Source organism: Hakea prostrata, chromosome 4, assembly GCF_041222555.1.
Source record: "Hakea prostrata isolate BN-2017 chromosome 4, UWA_Hpros_2, whole genome shotgun sequence".
Classification (NCBI taxonomy): Eukaryota; Viridiplantae; Streptophyta; class Magnoliopsida; order Proteales; family Proteaceae; genus Hakea; species Hakea prostrata.
In genome coordinates this window covers 4754362-4769835 of record NC_142603.1, presented here as the reverse complement: position 1 = coordinate 4769835, position 15474 = coordinate 4754362, and the positions used below count along the sequence as shown (strand labels likewise).

Here is a 15474-nt window from a genome sequence, read left to right as displayed (position 1 = left end):
AACCATTCAACTTTGCTGGAAGCAGTAAAGAGCACATCATACCATCAGCGCAATATAGCATATAAATATGATCCTCTAAGAAGTTTGACTGTGACTTTAGTTTTCCATGATCTTTTGTGTTAAGACAAAGAATAAAACCAGCTCCCTACAAATCAACATTGCTTAGGGAATCTGAAATTCATATTTAGAGGAATTTAGGGTTCATCAAACTGGGACAAGTGAGTGGTGATGCTATCAATATCACTCTAAATGGAAATATCTTTTTAGATATCAAAACAAAAGAATATCGTAACACACTTTTGGTCATTATATTGTTTTGCCAAGCCTCGTACTTCAAGATATATAGAACATAGAGAAATGCCAGACCTAAAAGCTTTGAAAGGCTTGTATAATTTGTGAACTTTAAATGTTGCCAAACAACTTGGAAACTCGGATGTTTCTATATAGTACAGAACAGAGCATAATGCTTTCACACCCACAAAAAATCCATTGTCGTAGATGTCTTTACAGCAAGGATTGTAAAGCTACCATTATGGTAAGAGTAATGCCTTATCCAAATGTCACAGATAGATATTATCAGTAACTTTCTCCAATTTATTTAAATATTAAACAGAGTCAGATGCAGTTTTGTTTACAGAAACTGAAAAATGATCTAAAACACAATAAGTCAGGCTCAGTAATATTGCCATGTTCTTTCTTCTTCAACTTTTTTTATCTTTTTTAGTTTTTTCCGTTTTAAAATAGTAATTTAAACTGAAGTGTGATCTATAATACAATAAGTCAGGCTCAAAGGTATTGGCATATTGCCATAGAATTACTTCTCTAACTTTTCTTATTTCTTTTTAAGTCTTTCCATTCAGAATAGCAAAGCAGTACCACAATCACAAACAAAACATAATGAATAAAACTACAATTGCTTCTGGATTCTCTATAGGAGTTTCTGATGGTACATGCAAGTAAAACAGGAAAAAAAGTTCTGAAAACATCAGAGTGCATGAAAGTTTTGTCATACCGGAGCAATGTACTCTTCAGTTCCCACAAATGAATTTGACTGAGTAACAGGTTCTGCGACAAATGTTGGAGGTGGCTGACTCCTAGATCTTCTTCTCTTCGTAGGCAATAGATTCTGTATAAGCTGCCAAAAGTAATAAAGAAATTAAAGTCGTACATCATGAATACAAGCCACAGTTCCCTTTTTAGCCTCTATTAGAAATGCATCTAGGAAAATCTATTAAGACGTAAGCAGAAGAATGGCAGGGAAAATAGTAGAATGGATGTAAAAAGCACTATGTGGTTCTAGGAGATTGGGGTCAGAAAGAAAATCACATACACCCACAATCTCATCAAATTCCATTTGTAGACTCTACAAGAAATTCATCAAGGAAATCTACTAAAGACACAATTCTCTGTTAACTCCGGAAGTCCAGGCAGTATGATGAGATTGAAGGGTTAGGGAATGGATGCAAAGAACATGTGACTAAGATTGGGGTTAGTAAGACACTAAAGAGGCTGATCACAAATTGAACATTGACGAAGAGATGCTTAATAATTATGTTAACAACCTAAACTGAATTGTAGCTATTCTCAACCATAAGCCCATAATTGACAGACCATCATCAACAAATATCAACAAACAAGAAACTTCTATAATTATAGGATGTTAGGAAATTAAAAGATTTGGCCGAGGATATCAAATTCATAATGGATGGTATAGCCAGTGGTGAGGTCTCAAGCCTAAGGTGGTGCAGTTTCACAAGTGTTTGTAAAAATGAAAAGGGATTGGAAAAAAAGTGGAATGCTTGGTCAAAATCAGCCAATCCAATTCTGAAGACCTTGCATTGAGATCTGCCACTATGACTTAAATAAAACGAAATATACTTACACAAGACCAAAAGAGGGCAAGAAAGATAATTTTACTAAGAAACAACTGCATGCCCATGTATGGCTTGTGAAAGCAATAATTAAAAAAAAAATCCACAACAACAACAAGCGGCCTTGTTTCCAACTAAAGGGGGTTGGCTACATGGTTTCTTGCCTTCTAATCAGCTTTGTTTGAGGCAATGCTAGATGCAAGGCTTAAGCGATGCATATCCTTTCTCACCACTTCTCTTAAGGTTATCTTAGGTCTTCCCCTAGCTCTTCTAATTCCTTCATCTGGATTATATCACTTCTTCGAACAAGGGTATTTACAGGCCTCCTTTGAATGTGGCCATGCCACCTCAAACGATTTTCTCGTAGCTTATCACCTATTGGAGCTACTACCATACCAGCTCTAATATGATCATTCCTTATCTTATCCTTCCTAGTTTTGCCACTCATCCATCTTAGCATCCTCATTTCTGCCACATTGAGTTTATCTATATGATATTTTTTAACAGCCCAAAAGTCTGCACCATACTTCCGAGATCTTCAATAAAATCAACCCTAAAAAAGGTTAACTTGGATATTTCCAATGGTTAGATTTCAAAAAAAAAATTAAGGATTTGATATGCAGGTCCTAAGGATGATGTAGCGTGAAAATTGGCAACATTTGATGGCCAGTTGAGCATCCTAAAATTGGTAGAAGGTTGAATCCTAGTAGGATTCTAATGGCTAATATGGAGGAAGGGTTCCTCCAAGTTTCAACCAATTCCTACGGTCAACTTCGTAGGTTGAAAATTTTGGTGTCTAAGGGAATCCAAAAACTGAAGGAAACAGACTAAAGAAAATAGATAATATGGATGGAAGAGAGGTTAAAACCCCAACTTTCAACGAAAGGTGGAATATTTGAGCAGAAGATGACTTCTTCACTTTTCTCAATGAATTTGAAATGCACGGCAGGTCTGAGATTTTAAACACTCTGAATGAACTTCAGAATTTTAAGCACCAGACTCCTCTTCTCAAGATGGAAACTCTCACATCCAATGTTGAAAACCAAAATTTACTTTAACCTGGTCTACTTTATTCTTCCACAATGAGGCATATAAATAATGTGGTATAAAGCCTTACAAATTGCAAATTAAAAGGAAATAAAGCTCTCAAAAATTGAAAAATAAAGAAGAAAAAAAACTCTAATTAACTCCCTCCCGAACTCCTAACATACCCATGACTCTTTTAAAACTAACCTAATTGAAATTGAAAGACTGATAACTAACCTATTTAACCTAATCATGTGAACACTTAATGACTTAATCACTTAAAAGTGGACCCAAAAAATAAAATAAGTCTTTATACCTTCATACTACAGTGTGTTGGGCCCATTGGGAGCCTCACTAGTAAATAAACCGATGGACAACGGGCCCAACCCCTATGTGAACCATCCCTAGGCTTATTCTTAGGGGAAACAAGCCCATATGGAGGTAAGATCTGCATCAATCTGTAAACATCAGTCCCCACTTTACAGTAATTGAAAAAACCAAGTCCATTATTTTTAAGGATGGGAACATAAAAGCTAACAACATGCAGGCTATAGTTGAGAATATAAGATGGAATGAGTGAAAGGTTGGAAAGCTGAAGCTAATGCAGTCCTTCAATAAAGTCCGCCAGGTCACTAGCAGGATTCCAACAGGGACATATTTCATCTTTTCTTTAAATCTAACCTTCTCATCCTTCAATATATGCTTCTTACAGTAGGCAATCACCACATGCATTATGGTACAAAAACATCTTGGTGGAGTTTTTCTGCCAGCACATAGGTATCCAAATGAAAAACTTGTAGGCTTTTCTAAAATAAAAAACTGCATGGCAAATGATGGAGTTCTAATTGAAGAATTGAGGCATCATATCTAATAGCTAGAGTCCACCACCCCTGGGTGGTGCCTCCACACACACAGTCAAATGCATATAAACAAATGATATCTAAATTTATCTGCCGACTTGCATCATGCATCAGATGTACATGAACCATCACCATATATCAGAGTAGCTATCATCCTCAAAATGTAACTGAATCACTGACTCTTCCCAACCAACATATATGATGGAACCCTCGCCTACTTTAGTCCAGTTTCTTTAAATCACAACTGAAGCTTCAAATATAGTAAATAGAACAACCTGAAAGGATCTACTTGCTAAATTCTGACAAAGAAACTTAGCAATGTTCATCACAAGTGGTCCTCCCTCTTCACAGAGCAGGGTTTTCCAATCAAAAGATGAATAAAAAATATAAACAATACAGGAGGCTTGACAAAAATATCCTATAACTAGCAGTACAGATAATCAACCTTAGGAAATACAAACAAGAGTAGTCTAAATATTGTGCATCTATGCATCACACAGTAAATAACAACTTCAAAATTGAAAATGGGAAAACATACTTGGGGTTGACAAGATGTCAACAAAGATAAATCAAAGTCGGTCAATACAATATGCCCATCCTTTTGAAGTAACAAGTTTTCAGGCTTCAGGTCTCGGTAGATAATTCCTGTATCAAGCCAAAACAAAGTAAAAGAAGTAAACATCAAAATTAATTTAATAAATGTATTAATCATGAAATATATGAGTTAATGGGATCAGTTTAAACTTCTAAGTCATAGTGGGCACATACAAATCATCCAAGAAATAACAACAAAGAACAAGCCATTATACTATGGTAAACTTTGCTCAGCCTCTTGCTAGGAGGACAAAGTCAGCAGTTGCTTCCATCAAATAGAACCATCACTATATCAACCTCCTCTCCTCTCTCAGTTAAACTATATACCATGCAAGACACAGCTTGGGGTTCAAAGCGGAAGCAACTAAAGCTCATTTCCTTAATTTTTATTCGTCTTTCCATATCATGTAGGTCTTTAATGTATCAGGTAGAGGTTTTTTTTTTTGTTTCTAGTTTGGTTGAGTGAGTTTCTAGGAGGCTGGTTGTGATTTATGATCAAAGGCTTAAGGAACTGCTCAAACATGGCCTCAAACTAGAGTAAACATCAAAGAGAACAGAATAAATATTAGCAGAGAAGCAGAATTTATTAATTTAAAAACATTTTGAAAAACTACAAATTCAGATTTTTAGAGAAAAAAAATGAGCATCTTAAAAAAACCAAATAAGAAAGCCATACTTCCGGTTGAGTGGTATATTGGGCATATTCTTTCCTGAAATTAAAACTGGATAAAGTCTCAGCTAGGTATTTTCTGGTCAGACAAGTACTTCAGAAAATAGAAGAAAGAATTAGAATAAAACTGATGCAACCTTATAAGAATCTATCAATGACGCCATAAAGGAACTTGTAGATGAAAAAATTGACGTAACCCCTCCCCTAAATTTTTGAGCTATGTAATTAGCTCATGACAACTGAAATGATTAAAACATAGAGAAATAACCAAAAGACATCAAAACATCCACTATACCCCCTCCCTTGGATTGTAGAAACTTCAGTTTCCCAAATTGTTTGACTCTCCCATGTACTATCATTATTTACTCCCATTACCAATCAGCTAAATCATTTTGCACATGGAAAATCAGTTTTTAAATAAATTTCAGAGCATACTATTGGTTTAGAAATAATTAGACATCAAGACGAAAATTTGTTCTTTTCAGGAATAACATATCAGGAAAAAAGACATCAAATTAAACAAAGGAAAGACTACTGTTTTGAAATAAAATTGCTCCCTTTGGTTTTAGCACCCCAAGTCAGCCTTAGGGAACACAATGAAGGTGTTAACCTGGCTGTTTACATCCTCCTCTTATTCCATTGGGATGTAAATATACATATATCTCTCTAGGCATCACTATGCCCTTGTGACTTTTGAAGTATAATGCTTTATTGCCACTTTACGTTCAATGGGTCATTTAATGTAATAGTCTGATAGCCCCCCCCCCCCCCACACACACACATTCCCATGGTCAGTTTTCAGAATGGAAGTTTTCAAACTCTAGCTCAAGTTAATAGCAGCATTAGCATTTAGCAATTGCCATCAAATAGAAACAAAAATAAAATAGAAAACCCAAATTTTACAATTTTACATACTTCATCCACTCATTTTAAGATGAGATTGTACCACGGGAATGCTTGCCTAGTCCGCCTGAGGCATACACTGCGTCTCTCATGTGTACTATTATTTTTATTACTTTTAAGGAAGAGTCAAATAAAAAAGGATGAACCAAAAAGAACTATTAAAATATGTGCAGTACCCTGCTTGCTCAGAGATTCATCTCCCAATATACATACGTAGAATCTTATACAATGGTGGAGCATGAGTTTTTATTTTATTTAATTATTATTTTTTTAATCAACTCGTTCAGATCAGATTTTAATGGTACAACAAACAGGAAAAAACAGTTCATACACATCCAAGGCCTTGCAAGACATACAAAAGAAGTGATTAACCAAAAACCACCATGCTCTCTCAATGTTAGCAACAGTTAAGCCACTGAATCCTTTATATATGAATTGTCAATGCCCAATTTTATATTAATTTTTGCCAATCTAAAAACAGGGTTAACACTTCCATTAAATGTCCTATCATTCTTCTCCTTCTATATTAAATCTTGGACATGCATTACAAGCACTCTTATGCTTAAACTTAGTTGTTGTCTTGCAAAAAAAATGCTAGCAAAACACAAGTAACAAACAAATTTCTGAAAAAAACTAATGGCAAGAAGTCCCAATTTAGACTTGTACCCAAACAGTGAAGATACTCCAAGCCAACTACTACTTCTGCAGCATAGAACCTGGTGAAGTATCATCATTCAAGTAGATGTCAGTACACAAAGACAAAAAATTAGTTTAAAGAATCTTCTTTGTTAAAGATGTGCCCATATCTTGGGTTAAATAAAAAATAAAAAATAAAAATAAAACAATACTCGTATGCTAATAGTAGTAATACTTCAGTAATACTTCAAATATAATAACAATTGCATAGAACATGTCAAGTTAATTTAGTGGCCAGCTTCTGTTCAACATGATATTTTCATATTCATGTTTGCAGTCCACATGAAATCAACCTGATGAAATTATTCCAGATAAACCATTGACAAGTAAAGGAAAATTTCTCAAGTTCAAGTAAATGAAAAGAGCCATGCACAAGGGACAAAACATCCAGTTAGAAAATAAAGCTTCCATGGTACATAAAACAATTAAGAACTCGTTTAGCTCTATTAGCCTAGTCCTCAGAATTTGATTTAATCATGAAATCTAACAAAACCCAGGGAAATAAAACCACCGACAGCTAGATAGATTTGTAGAACATTTAGGGGATTCTCTAAATTATACTGTGGATAAGCAACAAGGATACCTTGCAGATTCTTCTTTAAATATCTTCAATGGCTGCTGGTCAAGTAAACCAAATAACTCCCCACCAGGGCAAAAGTCCGTCATCAAGCAAACATGTGTATCAGTCTGTCAATAGAAGAACCATTTGTAGTTGGTACATTTCATTGATAAAGAGAAAATTTTCTCTGACTGAATAGAGTGGCTACAGTAAATGTATTTGCTGAAAAAACCAGATTTAGAATAAAGAACTTAAATGAAGCATAAATTAAACACTAAATTAATCACAGAATCCCAACCTTCCAAGACCAATTATACCCAATCTTTTTTTCTTTTCTCTTTTTTTTTGGTGGAGGGGGTGTGTGGAGGGAATTAATGGCCATGGCATTATGATTCTAGTTTATCATCCTCCAAGCTATCTGCAGGAACTATTAATCTGAATAGTCATAATAAACTGTACTTTAGGAGATCTGATACCCGATCTAGGAGTCAATTCCTACTCTGATCTTTCTAGGTATGCTATTTTAAGAGTTCAATTGAAATTAAATTTAGATTACATTGAGTTCAGGATCTATCTATCTCGTATTTTACAGATTTATGAAATTGATAGATGATGTTCTCTTTTCTAGTTTATTTTCTTATCTCTTTGCTTGAGTGATAAGAAGGGTCAAGGCCTTGCTGTTGAGAGCCAAATACCTAAGGCTGAGGAATGTAGCTGAGAGTGCTGAACCACCTTTATCCCTTAACTTTCTATTTTCCCTCTTTCTTCTATTCTTCTCTTGTTTGAGCCCAACCTGATTCCAAGACCCGCATCAGCTGCTGTTGTTTTGAGAGTCATCTACTTGTTAACGCCTTTGAACCAGTCTACCTTCATAATAGTGAGTGATCTTGAGCAAGGTTTAAAGTATCGGTATCGAGTATCGTATCAGTCAAGTGATTTTAAGAGATGTATCGTTCTATATCCAATATTGTATTGCTCTAGCTAATTTATTTTAGTGTAATTCATTGGAGAGACGTATTGAGATGTATCATATCAGTTGGGTCAAATATGGATACGTATCGGCTAGTATCGTATGGTATCATGGGATACTTTAAACCTTGATCTTGAGTTACTAATTTAAGTCCTAAATTTTATTTCTCTGTAAGTGTGTTATTTAGGCTAAATCATGCTTGATCCTAGCCTTACATTGACTTGTCTTTGCACAAATCCATGAAGCCAACTCCATTTAGTTGGGATAAGGCTGAATAGTAGTAGTAGTAGTAGTAGTAGTTGTTTACTTATTGTGTGAATCAATCTCTGTAGTTACAGCAAACATAAATTAAACACTGTAAGACAATGAATAAACCTGAAAAGAAGTATACAATGTCGGAAGAAAAGGATGATCCAGTAGTGAAGCAATCTCCCTTTCACTGCATGCTCGATGAACCTGCAAGAAAGTATTGTCAGTATGATGAACACAGCAAACCTAAATTTATTGACATAAAGAAACCATTTATATGCAAGCCTGCACAGTATGCATATCTTTAGAACAAGATCAATTGCAGCAAAATACATATCAACATAGACAAATTGATCAAAAGAATAAGGATTATTATGGTTGAAAAATCAGAAGACCATTTAAAATGGTTTACAAGATAATACTCATTACTTGCTCTGGAAAGTACTTAATGTAAGATGCTGTTTAAGACCCACATTAGCATAATAGAAAAAGGTTGTGCTACTATGGTTGGTTCTGCAATTCAATTAATACCCCTGGTAATCAGACAGTTTCATAGGCGTCCTCATTGAATATCCCATGTTCTTGGATACCTTAGGTATTCATTTCTGAGTAAGGCACTGGCACAGAAGAGACATGGGAGTGGTAGTGAACAGGTAGGATGAACCCACGTGCAGGCAAAACACCCCTTTTACAGGATCCCAAGCCAACTCAGATGTAAAATACCATCTTAAAGCTTGGAAAGAATCGGCAAAAATGTATCAATGCTTATCTTCACTTCAATATACTTTGGGCTCAATGGATGAATTTCACAGACTATGTACATGAAAGAGCTTCCAAAAGCCCTTGGGCAGATTCATAGATTTGATTTTCCACTAACAATTGAATCCTGTCCATCCAGTACTCAACCCAAAACACATAGAGAACAGAAGCAAATCTGCTGGGATGCACCTAAGGCTAACTGGATCAAAATAAATGTTGATGGATCAAGTTCATGTGACAATCTCCAGAATAGAAGAGCAGGATTTGGTGGCATAGGCAGAGATCATTTGGGACGCATGGTCTTCTGCTTTGCAGAGGTTGTGGCCAACAAATATCTCTGATTGCAGAAGCTCTAGCAGTCTGTAGAGCTATTATATGGGCTATGCAACTTGTGCTTCCTAAATTACAGATTGAAAGTGATAATCTGGACAACATCAATCTAGTTATCCATCGGAACAGGAAGCCAGCATGGAAGTTAAACACATCATAAAGGACATTCAACACTTGGCCTCAGCTTGTAAACCATCTTCTATGATGAAATCACCCCCCCCCCCCTTCCCATTGCTTCTCATGTTAGTTGATAATCTAGGTTGTAACTTCCCAAGAAGCTTTAAACCTAAATAGACTTTTATTTCACCACAAAATGAAAAAAGTCACCCAAATCAGTAAACAACAAAAGCCAACCCTCTCACATGAAGGTCAAACTTTGAAAATTCACTCACAAATAAATAGAAGATGTGATCTACGAATTACAGCAGTGATAGGTCATATACAAACTAATTTTAGAATAACTAAAAATGAAATAGGAAATCCAGGAAATATGAGATCTATAATTAATCAACTTATGGTAGCCATATCAGCCAAAACAGCTGGTCGAGTTCCATTCTTGGTGGCTAATTTAAACTTCAAATCTGACGTCTAAATGAAAGAAATCAGGGAAAACAAAAGCCAGAAATATGGAACAGGATAGAATTGAGAAATTTAATATATCTCCAGGTTAGAGATTCTATTGAGCTAATTACATAAGTTGAAAAGTAGCTTTAGAACAGTAATCAAATGCCCCAAAGACCTCCCTAATCTGAAAAAGTTAGATTCTCTTCAAAAGGGATTATCAGCTTTCCTGAAAAGGGGTCAAAAACAAGGAATCCACCAACCCAAACTGAGATGGTTCCTTCTGCAATTTAGTTCACGGAAAAACAGTACCAACTAGGAAAAAAGAGGATAATCTACCCAAAGTCTCATTAAACAAGTAATAGATAACTTGAATAGAAACAGCAGCAACAACACATAATTGAATAAGAGAAAATGAACATAGAAAGAAAAAAGAGAACCATGGATTAAACTTTCACCATGTCAATTGAAACTTCAAGTTGGTCACCCAAGATTCCAAGACATAAGAACATAACCCCTACTTAATACTGTAATGACCAGGTTTCAACATATTTGGACAACATTTTGGAAATTTTGATAATTTCGACTGGTTTTGACCAATTTTAACAAATTTCAACTGGACCGGTTTCAGTATTCCAACCAGTTTATACCAGGCTTCAATCAAGTTTCTACCAAAACATGGGAAGTCCTGGTTTCAGTAAGTCAAAACCTGTCTCAAAAATGGAGATTTAACCTCGCAAATAACTATGGGTTCCCAACAAGAACAAGGAACATCTGATGTGAACACAAACGCCACCCATGGCTGAAACTCTAAGTGGGGCCCCCAGGATGGTTCCAAGAAACCACCCTAAGCTGGCCAAACCCCTTTGGAGGGGTATTTTGGGCATTCTATCCTGCCCCCCGCCCCCACCCTCTTGACAGCTGGAATCACTTCCAACTCTAGTCTCTGAATTTGATTCTATTTTTAGTTTCTAGTTTGAGTCAAGTTTGGTTTGTTAAAGAGTTCTAGTTTGAGTCTTAAGTTATCTAATTAGCATGTGCTTAAAAGATAACTAAAAATGTGTTAGCAATATTCCAATTCTAGGGTTGTGGTCTTGTAGTAATTTGATTTTGTTTTGAGTGTTTTGGTCTAGAGTTGGGATCCTTATCTCTTAGGGATTCCCAACCCCAGTTAGAGTCTTTTATTTTAGGCTATAAATAGCCTCTTCTTACATTGTAATATTCAGTTTTGATGATTAATAAATTTGATTGAATTGACGACCAAGGTCTTCTTGTTGGATAGGCCTTGGTTGAGTGTTTTTGTTCAAAGCCTTCAAGCCTTCAACAAAGCATCCAAGTAAGAGATGCCCTCACCCCATTCCCAGCCCCTCCTCTTGTCCGCAGCCCTCCCCACCCTTTTCCTTGCTTGTGCAGCACTAGAATCCCTCTCCCCTTTTCTGCTGTACCTTAACAGCAGCATCCCCCTCCCCCCTCCCTCCCCAAGACCTTCCACTAAGTCCCACGACTCCCCTAGTAACCGCAGCCTCCCCTTTCCCCCACCCTCTTCCCTGCGATACAACAACCCACTCCCACTAGGACACCCTGATTCCCATCCCCTTTCACCTTCATTAGGATCGCAGGAACCCTAGACTCAAGTCCGGCCATTATTTCCAGCAATTCAGTCCTTTTCCCCTAACTTCAGAAAATCTGCACTTCATCTTCAACCTTGGGAAGTCGCATAAATTTTAAAGATGCAGAATTCTATATTTTTTCAGCTTTATTCATTTGGTTCCTACTCTAATAGATAGAGGACTATAGGGAACAATTCTGCAAGTACAGAACCAGCAGAGTGACGCTTCTTCCACTCTAGCCGAAACTCCTAGTTTGGCCTTCAAATTTAAAATTCAAATCTGGAATTCTGATTACAATAGGATTCAGATCTGGATTTCAGTTTCAGCAGGCTCTAAATCACCTTAGAAACCCAGAAACCTTTCCCTGGAATTTCCTGGGCAAAACTCTAAGTCTAGGGAAATTACTAAAATACCCCTAACCAGACCTGGTTTACATCAACATGTCTCACTGCCCTCCACTGACATCTCATCCCCTAATGAAATCACACAGCACCTATTGAAGAAACTTCAACATTTCATTCGTCTAAAATGATATGCATGGATCTTAACCTCAAGTAAAACTGACTAAAATCTCCAAATTATCTCACTTTTGGGCTTGAGCAAAACAAAACCCTCTATGAAAGCTAACACATGATCATAATTCATATCAAGTGAAGAGTTTTTGAACCTCAGAGACTCCATAACCGAAAATCTAACAGGGATAATAATAGTGACTAAAATGATGGTGCATTTAAATATTTGATATAGACACCTGAATATTGCACGAATGTGGATCCTTTCCCATGGAGGTGGAAGAAGAACCCAGTTTAAAGAAAATATACTGAAGAACCACGTGGTGGCTCAGTTTTAGGCTGAACTTTAAAATCACATACCTCCTATCACCATCTATTAATTTGCAGCAGTTTTAAAAAGAAAGTTCTGCAGATGATAATGCAAGGGGGAAATCCAATGCAGGTGATGAATACAATTTAGTTTGAGCACTAACCAGAGATGCGGTTAATCCTGAGGGTCATCTATCTATTGAATGGTTGGAGAGGTCACATCAGGGTCCAAATGTCATCTATCTATTGAATGTTGGAAAGGTCACATCGAGGTTCTCATGGTGGAAAATAGATCCAATCAAGTTTTGCTTCACCTCGATATCATAACATAGATCAACAGGGCTCAAGGAGAATATGTCCCACAAGAAGCAGAACTAATACCATACCCAACAAGCATCATACATTAATTGCATATGCTTAGGAATAATGGAGTTCTAATGAAGAAGGATTATAGAATCTCCAGCTAAAAATGTATAATTGATATCATGAAGAACAGATTCATGTCTTCCATTAGTATCCACACCTTGTTACGGTTCATCAATAAAGATTTGTTCATAGCCTTCATAGCATACAATTCACCAGTACCAACCAATTCCACCAAATGTACACTGCAAAAAATAACCCCAATTTTATAATCAGACAACAGAAAGTAAAGTTCTGCAGATTTCAGGAAGCATATCTGCATCTACTCTTGGAGGATTCAGATAAGTTTGTGATCTATAACCATCCAATGATATGGGATGATGAGGAAAATTTAAAAGAAAATTAAGTAGTCATGTAACAACAATAAACTTCTAAATAATAGGTGACAAGTTGCACTGTAGCAATCTACATACCCAAGAACTGGATCAGTGCTTAGATGTGAAGAAGACATTACTATATTAGCATTCAACAATTTAAACTGCTAAACCAGAAAATCATATACCTTTGCTCCTACCAGCAAGAAAGAAGGAGGGGGATTAAAGAAGATATTACCAAAAGTCCAAAAGTCCAAAAGATCCAAAAACTGATTGAAATAATGCTTATGTCATATCAAACAAATTCAGATAAATAACAAAATAGAAGCAAGAGCCACAAAAGGGAAGAGATTAAGGGAAAATATGTTCTTAAAGACTTCTCAAGTAGAATTATTATTCGTAAATAGGGGTGTTACTGCATTGGTTCAATCATTTATGTAGTGGTACTTTGGTAGTTTATTACCAGAATCTTCTAGAGCATCCATCCAATATAAGTGTTGACATTCCCGTCGAAATTTTGATACCATATTGAACTAATGATAGGTTCACCGTGAAATCCTTTATCCTTAGATACACATGGAAGCTTTAGATCTTTCTTCAGGGCATTGCTTATCAATTGAATGGTAATCGTAACTCCTAAGTATTAGAAATTTTGGGTTCCAGTCTGAATGACTACTTGCTCATTTAGTTAATCTCGGGAAACCTCAAAACCAGAAACTGCCCAACTGCTAGAAATTATTGAACCAAGGCTGAAGGATATTGTGTGTATTTGTGTGTGTGTGTGTATATATATAAGAGAGAGAGGGCACCTCCTTTGAACACATATTTATGTTTCACATATGAAACTATGCCAGCTAAGAGTCTAATTGGTATGCAACATGAAGGTAAAACTCAAGCATCCAGGGCAACTCACATTAAAAAGTGTTCAGTAAATAAGTATCAGTATCACATGTACTAAACGAATCACTTTTGTCAGGAAATAACTGTAACACTTTTTTGGATGCTACATTGCAGTTGATACAGATACTTTCCTCATCAATGCAAAACTGGACTATTTCTTACTCTTCTAGTGACCAATCAAGTTTCTAGTTTGCAACAAGAGACCTTAAACTCTCGTGAACTCAACAAACATCAACGTAGTAAAGAGCTCAGACCAGAAAATAAAGATGTCAAGCACATGAATCAATCGACCAAACAACTTGAGAAAGAAAGAAAGAAAGAGAAAGAAAGAAAAAAAAAAAAAAAAAAAAAAAAAAAGGTACCCAAAAAATAGACTTGAACCTTCCAAAGCTCCAACAGACATAATGTGGTTTTAGTAGTCTTTCCATTTGTCCTCCTCATTCAGTACCTTTGGGTGAAGTTCATGTTTTAAGTAGCAAAAGCAGCCAACTAGAATTTTAAACATATCCCAGTTAATTGGATTAGAGATGTTTTACTGGAAATGAACTTTTAATTTTGAACTTCAAATGAAATTTCAGGCTTTCTCCAATCTCTTATTTCAACCAGTGTCTAGGAGTCACATCTCTATATAAATTTAACCAACTTTTCTTAATAAGTAGTCATGGATCCAGATCAGTCGGCTCAAGGTCCATTCCCACTGGAGGGGTTAAGATTTCCTAATTTTTCCTTTCGGAAGCATTCCTTTTTCCTCCTTTTTAATCCAGACATATTCTAGAAAGCCTGAGGGTCGGACTAGGACTTGTGAAAACTGTATGTGGAGGATTTTAAGGTCTATGAAGGTCCAGGCCTTCCAAGAGCCCATCCAACCCAAATGTCTACAGAAAAACATTATTCTTCATAGAAATGCAGTCGTAGGTAGCAACAATAGTATATTTCAAATCTGCAAAAGTTTCGAAAAAATTTCAGAAAAGTTTATATAATGTGGCCAGGAAATTGGATAACAATAATCACTGTAAGTTTGATAATATGCAAGCCATCTTTCTGAATTATAACAGTAGATAATCAATCAGAAAATATCATTTACCTGCCAGTGTCACCACAACCCAAAGGTCTTATGGGCTTGAGATGCTTCAGCCCAATTTTTTCACCATTTGAAATGATCTGGCCAACCAATATAAGGCAAAAACTAAGTTGTTAATATAGACAAGGTATTTAACATTCCAAATATCCAATTAATCAAAAATACAAAACAAAAAGTATGTGAAGCCTAATCACGAACATGAAATTTTCAAAGTCAATTATTTAAAGGGAAATTAGCCTCACCTTAGCCTCACCTTAGCCTCACCCTGAGGTTTACC

The 15474-nt window shown here is 36.0% G+C and overlaps 1 protein-coding gene across 3 annotated transcripts in view; it reads right to left on the bottom strand.

Annotated features, from left to right (window-relative positions):
- LOC149017256 (phototropin-2-like) overlaps positions 1-15474 on the bottom strand; it is a 33041-nt gene that overhangs the window by 3782 nt on the left and 13785 nt on the right. For all 3 annotated transcript variants that reach the window (XM_089151583.1, XM_089151584.1, XM_089151585.1), the window contains exons 13-19: positions 15201-15277; positions 13003-13087; positions 8525-8605; positions 7204-7307; positions 6591-6640; positions 4296-4402; positions 1013-1135 (exon numbers count right to left, since the gene is read on the bottom strand). In XM_089151583.1, coding sequence (XP_089007709.1) covers positions 1013-1135; positions 4296-4402; positions 6591-6640; positions 7204-7307; positions 8525-8605; positions 13003-13087; positions 15201-15277 — 627 coding nt within the window. The remainder of the gene's footprint in view (positions 1-1012; positions 1136-4295; positions 4403-6590; positions 6641-7203; positions 7308-8524; positions 8606-13002; positions 13088-15200; positions 15278-15474) is intronic.